Source organism: Danaus plexippus, chromosome 6, assembly GCF_018135715.1.
Source record: "Danaus plexippus chromosome 6, MEX_DaPlex, whole genome shotgun sequence".
Lineage (NCBI taxonomy): Eukaryota > Metazoa > Arthropoda > Insecta > Lepidoptera > Nymphalidae > Danaus > Danaus plexippus.
Genome location: NC_083540.1, coordinates 2535113 through 2550471, shown reverse-complemented (window position 1 = coordinate 2550471; position 15359 = coordinate 2535113). Strand labels below are relative to the sequence as shown.

Below are 15359 nucleotides of genomic sequence, written 5' to 3'. Positions count from 1 at the left end.
CTCTAGGGCATCTTTGTCTTTTGGGGGTGATGTAATGACGTCATCATGGGATTTCCCCAGGATGTCCGTGGAAACTCTTAGATGTTTATAGAGGTCCAATGGCCTTTTTAGCTTCATCCCAAAATTATTGCAATCCCTGAATAACGCTGACGATAATAGGACAGTATGATTATTTTTTTTTCATATTTATATAAAATAGATTATTATATTTACATAGAAATATAGGACTGTTAATTTGTTTGTAATAATTTTAATAACTGTATTTATATTTATTTTTAAGGTTAAATATATGTTTAATCTTGTCTTAAACTCGTTTTATACGGATCAAGGGTTTCAGACAAAATATAAATATAGTTTAATTATAACTTCCATTGTGATCACATGGATTTATGTCACAAAATCTGTCTGTTTGTAAAATTAAACATACAAGTAAAAAAGAATATTCAAAATATATATATCGGATTTAATACAAATTCATTATTTTAAAGACAGGACGCCAGCCTCGTTGACGTCACTAATATCACTTGTTTCAGTACGTTCCAAATATTTTAAAATGAAACTTCAATTCTTCTAAATGTTCTTGTATTTCTCGAAGGTTCTTCATAATCATATTCTTTATGATCCCCACTCGCTGAACTCTGCAGTCCGCTGTCGTGCGTCCAGACGTCATATTTATACCAGAATTCAAACATAGTTCTATTCTCTTTGAATTCGTTTTACTTTTAATAATAGTAACGACGACCAATAAGTTGTTATAATAATTGATGCCAGCCTTGAGTTATTTTCATGTTGCATCCGTCATTGAAGCTGCTCGCGCCGATATATATGTTAAATTAATTTACGTAATTTTTTTAAAAATAACCTGTTCTTTTTGGGATTATGATTATATGAGTATGGCTTATACAAAAATTTAATGTTATAGAGTTATTTTGCAATTATTCAATGTGTTCAAAACAAGAACGTTAAAATGAGTCCACACATTTATCAATTAATGATTTGGCGTTTTTGCTGATTAATAATAATATAAAGGAGCGTCACTTTAAATCGAGACGTTGCTGTGAGAGGTTGTTGTTTTTTATGATATTAAAACTAACCTTGTATTGAATCAATGTTATGATAAAAATTTTAATCATTCAAATATGGACCTAGTACTCCAAGTCGGTATATTTGTTGTTGCTGTCGTTGTTTATTTGATTTTCGTAAAAAAATATGTGAAAAATAAAGGACTTTATAGCCAAGAAGGTGAGTGACGTCTCTGTTATCTAATGTACGTCGATTAAGAATCGTTTCATTGTGATAAAAGCACATTACTATATTGATAATATTAAGGGTCAAGTTCCGAAATATGTGAGTCCGATATATATCGGTTACTGTTATGTCATTTTGATATAAGCGGTATCAAATATTATTGGACACGCTGTATATGTATTATTTAGAGTTTACTTGGACTCCAGCGTGTGTTTTTAATACCATTAATATTAAACCGAAGGGTATAAACTATTTTTTCATCAGTTGAATACATTTTTTACCAAATTTGAAATCTGGTCAGGTATTACGTTGAAGGACTTTCTCTTATCTTTATGATTCTTTCATTCTAGATGTTTTACATGGAGAATAAAAAATAAATAATTTGTAACTAAATAATTAAAATTGGTATTAAAAATAATGAAAGAGGTGTAGTAAAACATTAGGTAATTTATAATTTTAGGATGGAATTATCCCTTTAAAGTATTATTGGCCTGGTTTGCAATTAAGAGATGGAAATCAAGTTTAAACTCTCTCCCTCTGAGTGAATTGCCCCATGTGGGTCAGAATCATGGTTGTGACGGTATTTCATTGAAAGCTTCTGCCCCTGACGGTTCCACTGTATTTGTTGGAATCCGTAAAATATGCAGCAAGGAAAAGGTTGCTGAAGTTTCTGTAATTGTGAAATTGTCTGATGGAACAACTTTTAAACTACCTCGTAAGTATTGGTTCAACAATATTTATCTCACCCTAATTGTAATACTTACTAACTATTTTGATCCTTGTTTTAAGAACATTCCGAAACGGCAGTCAGTGAGTGGGTGAATACTGCTGGCTGTTGGAATGCTGGAGGCCTAAAGATTCAAGAATTAGAACCTCAAAAAAGTTTAAGAATTCTTTTTAATGGTGTTCTTATTCGAGCCGAAGACAATAAGTCGTATCATGTTAAGATGAATTTATTGTAAGTCCCAATAGAAATATCTTCCTATATAAATAAAACTTTGTAATTTCTATACTATTGTTCTGCGATGATTTTTATTATTTCGTTCAGAATTTATAAGTAATTACCGCGATCGATTCAACGCTACTACTTCAAATGGAATAGAGGACCGACGCTTTAATATTGTACAATTTATGCAGTTTTATTGTCACTGTTTATAGCCTGTGACAACAGTTCTTGAATAAAGTAATAATTGCGTTGTATTTTTCCATTATGCGAAATCATTTTGTTGATTTTACTGTCGATAAAAGTACATCTGATTGAAATTAGAAGAAAATGAGAGACTGCTGAAATTGGTTCTTCATGAAGGATATAGAAAATAAAGTTTAAAGAACATGAGAAAAACGCCGGTAGTTGAAGAGAGTTATTCATATTGCTCTATTAATGTCATAGATGGGCGTCCGCGACAAGTGTGCAACGCTATCCTGAGGACTGGAATGATTGCCTCGCTGCGAAGTGCTTGGCCTTGGAGCCTTGGATGAACGAGCAATGGCCGAACATACTGTGAGATAATTTCTATTTATGTTTCTTTATCTAAAATTCTTTTATTGAATGTACATTTAACGACTTAATTAACAATATTTAGTCATAGCCGAAACAGTATTTTTTTGGTGTTCAAATAAGTAAGACATTGAAATGCGTTTATAAATGTCTTTACAGTAACAAATGTGGACAAGGTTCCGGTAGCTGGCTGCAGTTTGGAGCGATACAAGGTCGTTTCCAATCCTTCGATGTAAACGGTGAAATTCACACCAACGAGTACCTTCGCGTTCGTGGAGCTAGAGAGCGGATGTGGTCTTTGGGGAGTAGAGATCTAAGACGCATTGTGACTATAAATGTATGTACAAGGGATGGTACGGCGGTCCAAATTCGTGGGTTATCTTATCACAAGAATTTTACACAGTAAGTAGTTAAAAATAACGTGTCTGTGATGATAAATTATATGTTGAGTTTATCGTGCTGATTTTAATTAATATAAAAACAATCAGATTCGATAATGTTTAAAAATACTATCGCTATGAAGATTAAGTTTTCAAGGTTTGCATTATCTCATGGTTGACTCATTAAAATTTCAAATACTTATCTAAATCTGTACATTATCTTAATCATTTTTCCCAGGTGTTTATACGGAAGCGTGAGATTACCAAATTTTCTTATGACAAGTGTAAAATCTTGCGACTTAGTTTTATCTGAATTTTGTGAAACAGCTGATGAAATACCTAAAACTTTTACCATTCATGTTACCAGTAAGTGTGTTTTTTTTTGTGTAACAAATATATTTGTTTTGCTTTATATCTCTGTAATATATATATAAAGATAAGTATTTATTAAACAGCATCCAATGGAAGGACATTAAAATTAATTCTGCGAATCAAAGATGGCGGCACACTTTATACAGGAGTACCTCATGAGCAAAGTATCATATATCGCACTCTGGAAGTAGACATCAATGGGGAACATGGCACTGGCATTCTTGAATTAGGATACGAATGTTTGGGTAAATTTTTTCTTATAATTTTGAAAACGCAAAGATTTTAATCACTCAGTTACTATATTTTTTATTTAATAAAAGTTATAACAGCTATTTGAGAAAAAATATATTTGTTTTTAATTAACTTTAGCTTTTTCATTCAACTATTTACATAAATACACTAGCTATACATAATGGCATAAAATAACTTCTTCTACTGGTCTAACGACAGATAATTGATAATAAATGACTAATTTTGCAGTTATTATTGGACTCCAAAACGAGACCAAAGCTTCCAAACGGATATTGAGAACATTTTAAATAGCTTAGAATATTGTCCTGGGTATTTTCAGATGGTATAATACCGTCCAACATAAAACCTTCCCCTGCATTGCGATGGTTAAGCGAAGATGAGGCGGGACCGGTCGGGAACTGCGTTTCCTTGGAATGTAGCAGCGCAGCTTGCATTCAGTTCACTGGAGGAAAAGCTGCTTCACTGGCATTATTAAGTTCTGTACAAAAAGAACAGGTAAAAAACATCTAAATAGTGTAGTCAATGATATTAGTACTTAGGCTTAGGTCTAGTACTTTCTCGTATTATAATTTTAATGTTTCATATATGTACACAAAGTGATTTGTTGACTTTAGATACCCGAACTGTATTCCTTATGATTTTATTCTTCTTTGTTAATCTTCTGATGCACTTGTTTAATTAATTTAATTATAATTGGATAGATTATCTTCCATATTATTTTTGAATTTCAAAACAATTGCGATGTTTCGGTCCTTATTAAAATGTGTATTAATGAACGTTTCTTCCAGGGATACAAAGTACCTCCAGGTTTTTGTATCACCACAAAAGCGTTATATAAACATTTGGAAGTTAATACTTCAATTAAGGACGCTATTTTTGAAATCGAAGCATGTAATAAGGATTATGATGAGAACATTTTCAAAGAGAAATGCTCAAAGTAATAATTTTCTTCGTCACCTAAATGAAATTGATCAATTAGAGATTTATATTTTGTTTTTATTGAGATTTATATTTATATTTATGAAATGTAACTTTACTAAATTGATATTTCAGAGCTGTGGAACTGTTTCTTACAACTGAATTGGTGGAAGATGTAAGGAAAGATATTTTGTCGTATCTCCGCGATTTAAGAAGCAAATACGAAAGTGAAGAACTTTTCACACCGCTGCGATTTGCTGTGAGATCGTCGGGTAATAAAATAAATCCTAATGCATTCTTATTATATAAAAAAAGAAGTTTTTTTGACCTATTTTATAAGTCTTTTAATTTGTTGTTCAAATGGCGGCTATTTTCAAAGTAACATTTTTTATAAGAATGTGATTATAGAGGATATGGTTCACTTGGTTTTGGGTTTATAATCAAATGTAGATTTAAGAGCTTTTATTTTTATAAATAGGCGTAGGTGAAGATAGTGAGGCGTTATCAGCTGCTGGTCAGAATGAGACGGTCCTGGGTTGTGTTACTGATGATGATGTTATGCGGGGAGTGAAAAAATGTTGGGCATCAATGTTCGCTTACACTAGCGTATATTATAGAAGGTTTGGAAACATTTTGATTATATATTTGATGTGGCAAAAGCTCTTTAGAGTCTAAAATTCATACTTATCAAAACCTTCTAAGCAATCTAAAAGCTACTAAAACAGCCGTTAATCTATGAAAAACAGTTGTCAAGATGGATTGTGTTATTCGATTGCTTTACAAATGTAGTCTTGTATACTGTTCAGACAGAACGGCCAGCAGTGTTTTTCTCTGGGTGGAGTGGTGGTTCAGGCCCTGGTGAAGTCACGTGCCGCCGGGGTCTTATTTACATCACATCCACCATATGGTGACGTGACACGGATATTACTCACAGCTAATTACGGACTAGGAGAGGTTTGTGTGATAAAAATGTATATAAAATTTTATTGCATTATTACTTTTATATTTTATACGCTCGCAACATCTCATTAGTAATTTCTATATCGTGGTAGTTGAACTGTTCATTTTAAATAATTTATTGAGTCAATAAAGTTTTTTTCACAACGATATTATAGATTATATTACTGTACAAGTTATATAATACTATAAAACAATAAATGAATCCAAACACACCTTATCATAATACGAACCAACTTACACAGAAAAATATTTTAAGTACTGCTTCGTTCGGTCACTAAACAATATTTTTAATAAATCAATTTTTTAATAAACTATGTTTGGTATAACGCTATTATCACAATTTCGACAAACTGAAAGATTATAACTAAGTGTGAATACCGCGTTGTAATATCGTTTTTACGAAAAGTCTCACAAAACGACTAGAATAATGTCAATCGTTTGACATAAATAAGAATATGAAATTGTTAAAGAAACACCTGTACTTGACAGAATAAACCTTAGATAGCACAAAAACATGGTTCCAGATGGGCAATAAAATGGGAGCTTCCACGAAAATTTATCTAGGTTCATAGAGAAGAACAAAAATGTTGGCTTCGTTAAACATACCGATGTAGGAAGATAATATTTTAAGTAGTTCAGATAGTTACACTTGTAAAACTTGCAAATTAAATTTTGAGTACATCTAGAGAAACTACAATACAATTCCATAATTAGATCTTATCTTCAATACTATTCGAGTTTTGAGAAAATTTTAAAATATAGCTGTAGGGCGTCATAAAAACTGAGATATTTATTAAATACTTAAGTTTCAAGGCCAGAATAGCTGGCATATCTGTGTCGCGCCGATCCTGTAATTAATTTGTATGAAAATTAAGTTTTTTACAATTTTAACATCAGGATTGATTTACTACCAAAATGAAAGTACTTACAATGACAGTATTTTCATTTATTATCGTTTCTAAGTTGTAAATTAATGATGTAAAGGTTCATTCTTAAAACCTATAATGATTATCCTTGGTTTCGGCGACTGAAGTTTTATTTTTCATATATTTTCCTGAAATGTTTTCAGAGCGTTGTATCGGGATCTGTAGAACCCGACTCCATAGTTATAAGACGTGATCTAGATGACACGCTGTCTATTCAAAAAATTGATCTCGGTTCCAAAACACAGAGAGTTGTAACCAATAGCAATGGAGTTTCGTTCGAAAATGTATCGGAATCAGATCGAAAGAAATCTTGTTTATCTGAAGACGAAATATTGAAACTGGCTAAAATAGCTGTGGCTCAAGAACGACTGTGGGGTGCTGGAAGAGATATTGAATGGGCCATTTTCGGGGTCAGTATCTGTATTTCAAAACGGTTATGACTATAATATATCAGAATTTCCCTATCATGTAAGTAAGTAAATAGTCCACCTTTTAATTTTTATATTGAAATCTATCAAATAGGATGACATATTCCTGCTTCAAGCTAGGCCCATAACTTCTTTAGAACGTTGGACAGAAGAAGAGCTTTTACATGAATTGGATGATCCTATAATGGCTGACGATGAACTGACTACTTTTGCTAATACAGGAGAGGTAAGAATTTTAATATTTTTTTTAATTTGATCCTGGTTATTCGTAAAGAGAATAAGAAATATTAGGTCATAAGTCATATGGATACTATTTGTTCTAAACTAAAATATAAATATTTTGAATGTATTACATGAATGTTCTAATAATAAAGTTATTTTGGCTAAATCAAAAAAATCATTTATAGGTGCTACCAAAACCTTTGACACCATTAAGTTATGACCTAGTTGGTATTTGTATAATCGGCGCCGTCTCTCGATTGATGAGGACAAACGGAGACGGCTGGGATAAAAGTATGTTATTAACTCACAGTAGATGTTGCATTTCACTGTATAATGTAAGTACATATATATCAAAAATTGTAAATATTTATTATTTTATTAATTTTTATATTTAATTTGATGAAAGTAAATCTGAAGTTTGTTTTCAGTCAATATATCGCAGAGCACCAAAAGAAATTAATATAAACATGCGTATGTTGGAGATGTCTATTCATGGACACAAAGTAGCAGACGATGCCATACACGCGACGGCATTGCATAGACGACCGCCCAGTGTCTTTGATACTATAGTTCCTATTTTAGATTCATTGAAGGTTTGCTTTTATAAAATTATAAGATACGTATGATGCATGTTATAGAATGATAAAAATTAATATTTATTGATTTTATTATTGCAGTCCTAAATCATAAAAAGTTTATTTTGTTATTAGGTTTTAGTTTTTTTGGTAACATACATTTATAATAGACATTCGCTAGTAGATTTAATCATTAGATGCAACTAACTCGTTTGATTAGTTTGGTAGTAACTATATACCTACTAATAACCTTACTCTGAAGTCAACGTGTTCATATATTAATATTTCAGCCGATAATTACCTCTAAATGGGTCATGAAAGAGACGACACGGTCAGTGAGTTCGTTGAATCTGAACGTAGAAACGAATGATCCTCTTAAGTTTTTAGACGTCATAGCTGGAACTAAGGAGGATATGTTGAAGTTCAATATCGGGCACTGTACTACTACTTTAGCGTCTACTTTCAGCCAGTTTATAGCTATGACTGTGATGTTGGAAGGAAGATCCGGTAAACAAGCCTTTTGCAGAATTTAGATCATAGCAACATTTTATGTCGTTATGTTTATGCAATTTTTTATGTATATTTCAGATTTTACAAGCGAAGAATGCAACGAAGTTAGTACACTATTAAGTTCAGGCGATGCTGTGTCCGCGGAAGTACCGCATGCACTTGATAGATTAGCATTAAGTATTGAAGAATCTGGAAAGATTGAAGAATTCCGTAAACAGAAACCTGAAGAGTCTTTAATGTGGTTGAAACAAAATCTGCCCAAAATTTACGATGACGTCTTATTATTTTTGGATCAACATGGTCATAGGGCTATTATGGAAGTAAGTATTATTAAGAGCTACTCCTACAACTTTTTATATAAAGGTTAGGAGTGTTTAAGATGACTCTCTAAGATAAAGTATGGCAAAGGATTATTAGATATTAAATAATTTCAGTTTGACTTAGCAACGAAACCATGGTCATTAGTGCCGGAGGACTTGATGAGAGTTCTAATGAATATGCGTCCGACTTCAAAAACTCAAACGTATAAAAGCACTGAAGAATTGATCGCTTCTTTAAAAACTCCAAAAAAAGCAAATACGAAGTAAGTAACGCTAATGTTCCGTTTTTTTTGTGAGTATTTGTTTATTATTATTTACATAATTTGTTTCTGATGAAGTAGTTGGAGTATTGATGTTCACTATTAAAAAGAGAATATCCTTTAATAACACTTATCACTATAAAAGTTATTAGACATCAAAAATCTTATATTATTGTAAATAAATATTGATGTCATCCCAGGAAAGTTCTCCGGTGGTTGCTGCCCCTTTGTCGTCGCACTGTCAGCCACCGCGAGGGCACAAAGGCACAAGTCATACTCGCTGTACACAAGCTGAGATTAGCTGTGAGACGGCTCGCCACCATGATGTACCATTCTTGGATAATACCCGATGTAGAACTGGTGTTTTACTTTAGATTACATGAACTTAAGGAGTACATAATAACACGGGATCCTGGATTGTTGAGAAAGTAGCTAGCATAAGACTTATTCTCGTATTAAAGACTACTAAGTAATAATATGAATATATTTATTCACTATAAATATTTTCAGAGCTGTTCAACGACAACAATATTATACAAAATGGTGTCAACTAAAGTTTTCGGAAATGAATAAGGGCTGGCCGGAACCCTTGAGAGTAGATGGTCCTCGTGTAACAAGTGGAGATATTAAAATTTTTGCGACTTCGGTATGTCAAGGAGAGACAGTGGCAAGAGCGTGTGTCGTGAAAGATCTTTCAGAGGTAAATATCAGATATTTAAATACGTAACCTAGTTAAGGTGGTGCTTTATTTTTAGTAAGATGATTCCATTCCATATTCTGGCATTACAACATATAAAAAGAACCATTAGTTTTTTAAAATTAAAACCTTTTATTTACAGATTAATCAACTACGACAAGGGGACATATTGATAACTCATTGCACAGATATAGGCTGGTCACCCTACTTCCCACTTTTGTCTGGGATTGTGACTGAACTTGGAGGACTTATTTCACATGGTACTATATTGTTTTTATTAATATAAGTAAAAGAAAGATAATAATATTTTAACACGCACGAAAATAATTTATATTTGTTAATACGAAACAGGAGCGGTAATTGCCCGCGAATATGGACTACCGTGTGTCGTTGGCGCCACACATGCGACTGACATTTTTAATACCGGGGATATTGTCAGGTTGTCCGGAGACCAGGGATTTTTGGAAAGGGTTAAAGTTGATGCTTCATCTTGATGGTTACAATTTGAATGATAAATAAATACTACTATTGTTAATTATTGTTTTATTATGATACAAGGATTTTTTACGATTTTGGTATTCTTTTTCTCGCTTGTTCTTTACTTAGTATTGAGAATTTGATAAAACTATTTTACACTGACAATTATAAATAAAATATATAATTAGTTAATAAAGTTTAGTTAAAAATAGTGAGTACTTAAAAAAAACTTACTATAAGGGGAGACAAAAGGAATGGGTCTGGTTATATTGGTCGGGCTGATACTGAGCGTCCACTCCCGGCCGCTATCCCACTACTGCCCGATACGGGGTCTTTTGGCTGCTTGGTTTCCCCCCTGGCCCGGTTCGCCCCTCCTTAGTTAACCTGCACCCCCCAGACTCCTCCGGGGGGTCCATATTAATACCAAGCTTAGTGTGGACGTCCAGTCAACATGGATATCTCAGCACCAGGACTCCCGGCCTCAAACCATCCTCCAACCCCGACCTCCGAGTAGCCGGATTACAGGAGACGCCACGCTCCCAGTCGAGAGAGTTTTTGGAAATGTGTAACCATATGTACAATAGAAAAGTTGTGTCTTCAAATCTAAGCCGATTTTTAATGTTAAGCGATTTTGATTAATATATATTTTTGTTTTGTACTTGAGTTTGAATGTTCTTATTGTATTAACTTATTATTTTAAATATCTTTGAATACTATATTTTGTTTTGTTTTGGTTATTTTATAAATAAAAATGTTTATAGCTAAGTCGTTATATTAAAAGAAAGGTGCTTACAGATATTTCTTGTTAAATGATATATATACATATATTTTATAAGATAATATTGAAAAAATGGATCAATGCTGAAGCTATGACTTTTCATAATATTTTTATTGTTGTTGGATTAAGATTAAGTAATATAAGGTAATCTAAGAGTCCAAAATATAAACTCGCTTAAATATTTAGAGTTTGTTTTGTAAAGTACGTACATATATGATATTAAAAAATAGAATAGAAATTGTTTAAATTTTTCTTTTATTGCTCATCGCTGACTTTAAAACAAATTCATTATTGACTATTGGTACGTATAAAGTATCTGTTTAGATAGTCCTTGTGGGTTGTAAACAGTTCGAGACTTATTTGGTACAATAGCCTTTTTGTTTAGATACTAATAGCCATTCTAAAGATGGATCTCACAAGTACAATAAATGGTACAAAATTTTATTGAGGTTTTTCAATATCAGCCATTTTCTCCTTCTCCTTTTCTTTTTCCATTTCCATATTTTCGTTCTTCATTTCGACAGGTTTCTCTATTTTTTCTTCCTTCTTTTCCATCATTTCAATTTCCTGCATCTTCATCGGTTCATCTGATATTTCAGGAATAGCAGAGCGAACTATCGGAGGCGGAATTTTAGATTCTTCTTTCTTCTGTAATTGTAATAGTGAATGTTTACTTAAAGATTTTTTAATAATTTTATGTATTTTATGCTCGACATTACACATGACCATATATAAATTGTGGAACTAACCTCAATGGGAATTTCAACGTTGGGTATAGGATGCACGTTTTTGGCATCGATACTGACTTCAATTGTGCTTTTTAATAATGAGGGATCAGCAGCGATATCGGGAAGAACATTGCAGTCAGCTTGGTCGGTCTTCACGAAGAAAGTCCTAGAAATTCTGAAGCGTTCCAGAGCCGAATATGCGCTTTGCAACACCATTAGGGGAGGTATTCTTTCACGAGTAAGAACCCAAGCGTTTTCTATAATGCAAAGAGAAAATATAAAAAAATAAACAAACCTGATCGTAGGTTGTAATCTTTACGATTTAATTTAATAATAAGAAGCGATTAAATAAAATTAACCAGTGGATTTTACGTTTCTGAGAGCTTAAGTTGTTTAAATTGATTTCACTCAATAATATATTTTATACTATCAAGATACATACGGATATGTACTGGTCCAATGCCGCTGCAGGACCACATGACTGCATAATTATCGTAATCAGTATCCAGGATGCTGAATTCGTTATCATAAGTTCTTGGTAGTGCTGTATATTTGATCATCATGCGTCCTTCGCCCTCTCTTCCAATCATTTGCATTGAACCTTCCAATACACGTTTCAGTCCCGTTCTAAAGTATGATTTTAGTTAAGCATTTTTTTTTAAAGTACATTTTTATGTCTCATCTTGTGATAGTATACTTACAAAGAATTGGTGATCTCATTGGACACTAGGATTCTTCCTTCTGGGGTACTGTTGTATTTTATTGCCACGCAACGACTACCTAACTCGGATACTGTGAAGTAGCGCTCGGATTCATACCAAGTTCCAAGAAAACGGTTCACGTTAAAGTCTGCCATTGGCTGGAAATGAAATAATTTTGTTAATAATCTTGTTATTGGCAACAAACATAGATAAAGAGGTATATTTTGTATTTAGATAAAAGTTGTATACTTGGTTTTAGGTTTGTTTTTCATATGTATTTTTAATGGATTTTAAAATATTGTCCTGAAATAGCAAATCGAAAACAAGAGTAAAAATGAATTTCAAAGGATCATCATCAAAATGCTTACCTAAAGTTAGCACCACCACATTCCATATGGTTTGTTAACCATTTTTTATTTATAAATCTTTTGCACATTACAGTATTTGGTATAGTATTAGGATATTGATTGATTTGGTATTAAAAACATTACAGCCTCGTATGTAGTGTGACGATGCACACTTGTGCTTAGCACACCGGTTGTTAATATTCGAGGTATAATATGTTATTTTATTTTGGGGTTTCATAACTATATAATATTATGTTAGCATTATAAAGTCCCGTATGTACGATCGTTAAATCATTAGGTTTTACTTTTTTGTATATTTTTAAAAGTAAAGTGCTTTTGTCATACTAACAATATATCGATAAATATATGTAGTTTTTAAGAAACTGTAAATATAGTCATTAATAGTATAAAAGTTTACTATAAAGATTAAAATATAAAAATAAATTATATAGGATTTGAAAAATGGCTACTAACCTGGTAGTCCGGGCACCATCCCAGAGATGGTATCTGGGCGGAGGCAGTGGCAGCCAAAAGAAGCACGAGAGACAGCATCTTGAAGACCAGATGTGTTCAGGGACGAGATGGGAATGATGTTTCATATCCCCGGAGCTGTTTATAAACCTTTTAGATAGGAACCGGTCTGAGGGATCAAAATATGGACATACTCCTAATAGAATGACCCTAGGTTCATTTTTATTGTAATGAATTTTTCAACCATCCTTGTTCGGTAATGTCTGAGTATGTGAGATAATTTTTTTAACCCTTCCAGAGTTGATGTATCTGGTTTTTGTCATGGGAATAATCTCTAGAACGCCGTAGAATATATTGCATTGTTAATTAAACTATTTATTATTATGCAGAAAGCTTTTTTAACACTTGTTTTTAACTGTCTTAGAAATATATAAAAAAAATCAAGGATTTTTGTACGTGTAAATAAAATTTATAGTTGTATTATGTTCGAGAAGTAAATTTTACGAACGACTTTTTTCTAAGCTATATTTTTTAAAAGATAGAATAAAATATATTTCATGTTAAGACTTTTTACCTTTTTTTATATTCATTATTATTTTTCTTTTCAATAAAAATTTAGTAAAAATATTTTACTTCGAGTTCTAAAGCAGTTAAAGTTTAATCTTAATAAATAATTATTTGACTGGACTTGATTATTAATTTTCTTTGAAGTTTATTTGATATAATTTTTTTTCAATATTTTGTTTAGTTCTAAAAATTGTACAAGTTGCAAAACGGAGTGTTGGAGGTACTTATAAATGTAAGTGATCTTTATTGTGCTTTTTATCATATAATTTCTATTGCCATGTTTTTTTTTTTTTTAATTCGTCTTTGCTGTGACGGCATATAATAAATAATCATGTCTAATAAATTCTATTTGGTTGCGCAGTTTAACCCTCTTAAGCATTAGTGTATCGGATGATTTAAGTAAAATAACTCATTTACTTATTGAAGGTGGTTCACTTATAAGGAATAACTTTGATCAGACGTTTGACTTCATTTTACTGGTAGGATTACTATTTTTTTATATATATTAGTGGAAATAATTTTAAACAACGTTAAAATGAATATAATAAGTATAACTTCAACATTTTTAGTTAGTCATGACTTGATCTACATATTAAAAATCTTACATATTTTTTTGTTATTTTTAACTTCTTTATATGTTTTTTTTTACATAAAGCTGCATCATGTAAAATATTCATTACTAAGTCGCTAAATAAGATCCCCATAATTTTTATTTATATTACAACATGTAGATAACCTTACATATAAGCAAGGCATGAGACAGTAGTTACAATTAAAAACAAACCATTTTGAGAATACATCACAAGTAAGAGCAGCTGAGTATATTTTATTAAAAAAAATATTTATATACAAATAATAGGTTTCGTTCGTTGCTCGTAAATGGCAAGTTTCGGAATGTTCCCATGCAAGCCACCTATCCCATGGATGATTGCAAAAAGATGCGCCATCTGCCTTTACCGGTTTTAATAGTCCCTGTGTTTTAGTTCTTTATTTTCATCTATTTTTAAACTTAATACTAAGTAAAAGACGAGTGTCCTGTGAAATGGCCAGTATAGAGAAAATCTAGGACTGATTTTAAAACTATCAAAGAAATCAGTACATTTTTATTTGTTTAAAATGTATGGGACAAACAGAATGTTATCAACGGTAATATATGTTCATTTAAATATCTAAGATCTCTACAGTACCCTTTCATTTAATTTGGGAATTTTTACAGAGAATATTTTTTATAAGAATGTATAATGTTAGAGTGTATGCTTCCTTTATTTATTCTGATAATTTTTTTATCGGTTTAACTTCCAACGAATGTCACATATGAGATGTTAAAAAATTTAATCTAAAATGACAAAACATTCTAGCACTTATGTCGATCGAGATCAACCCAACTGACAGAATATAAATAGGTACACCTTTTTAATCTCAGTCTACAGGGCTACCAGCCTTAAATTAAAAAGCCTAATTACGGGCTAAGTGCACTTAAAGAATACCATACGCTTTAAAACTTTTATGTGCGCTCTTGGAAGAAATGGTAATTATTTCACAGTATTCTTTTTGTAATGTATGTTGCTGTTAGCTCTGCGTTTTTGCAACGTCACCGGAAGAGTGGGCCAGTACTAAGACTTTTATTACGAAGTGGTCTGAAGGGCCTCTAGGGCGGCTCGGACCAGAAACTAAGGACTTCGTGGAAGAAAGACGAATTGGCAGCAGCTTCTGACGCCCTCTAG

General features: G+C 32.0%; 2 protein-coding genes across 2 annotated transcripts; one reads left to right on the top strand and one right to left on the bottom strand.

Annotated features, from left to right (window-relative positions):
* Positions 1–1053: 1053 nt before the first annotated feature.
* On the top strand, positions 1054–10101 carry LOC116778706 (putative phosphoenolpyruvate synthase). The gene is made up of 23 exons (XM_061529859.1): positions 1054–1242; positions 1709–1963; positions 2038–2206; positions 2639–2749; positions 2906–3148; positions 3365–3492; positions 3582–3743; positions 4070–4245; positions 4539–4687; positions 4804–4940; positions 5147–5288; positions 5475–5622; positions 6698–6964; positions 7077–7208; positions 7390–7539; positions 7633–7797; positions 8070–8286; positions 8368–8609; positions 8724–8872; positions 9070–9297; positions 9380–9569; positions 9709–9826; positions 9918–10101. The coding sequence occupies exons 1-23, from the start codon at positions 1140–1142 to the stop codon at positions 10058–10060; spliced, it is 3924 nt and encodes a 1307-aa protein (XP_061385843.1). The 5' UTR covers positions 1054–1139; the 3' UTR covers positions 10061–10101.
* Positions 10102–11061: 960 nt separating this feature from the next.
* Positions 11062–13183, bottom strand: LOC116779030 (apolipoprotein D-like). The gene is made up of 5 exons (XM_032673170.2): positions 13072–13183; positions 12251–12408; positions 11992–12176; positions 11571–11806; positions 11062–11469 (listed from the first exon to the last, which is right to left on the bottom strand). The coding sequence occupies exons 1-5, from the start codon at positions 13147–13149 to the stop codon at positions 11263–11265; spliced, it is 864 nt and encodes a 287-aa protein (XP_032529061.2). The 5' UTR covers positions 13150–13183; the 3' UTR covers positions 11062–11262.
* Positions 13184–15359: the final 2176 nt, after the last annotated feature.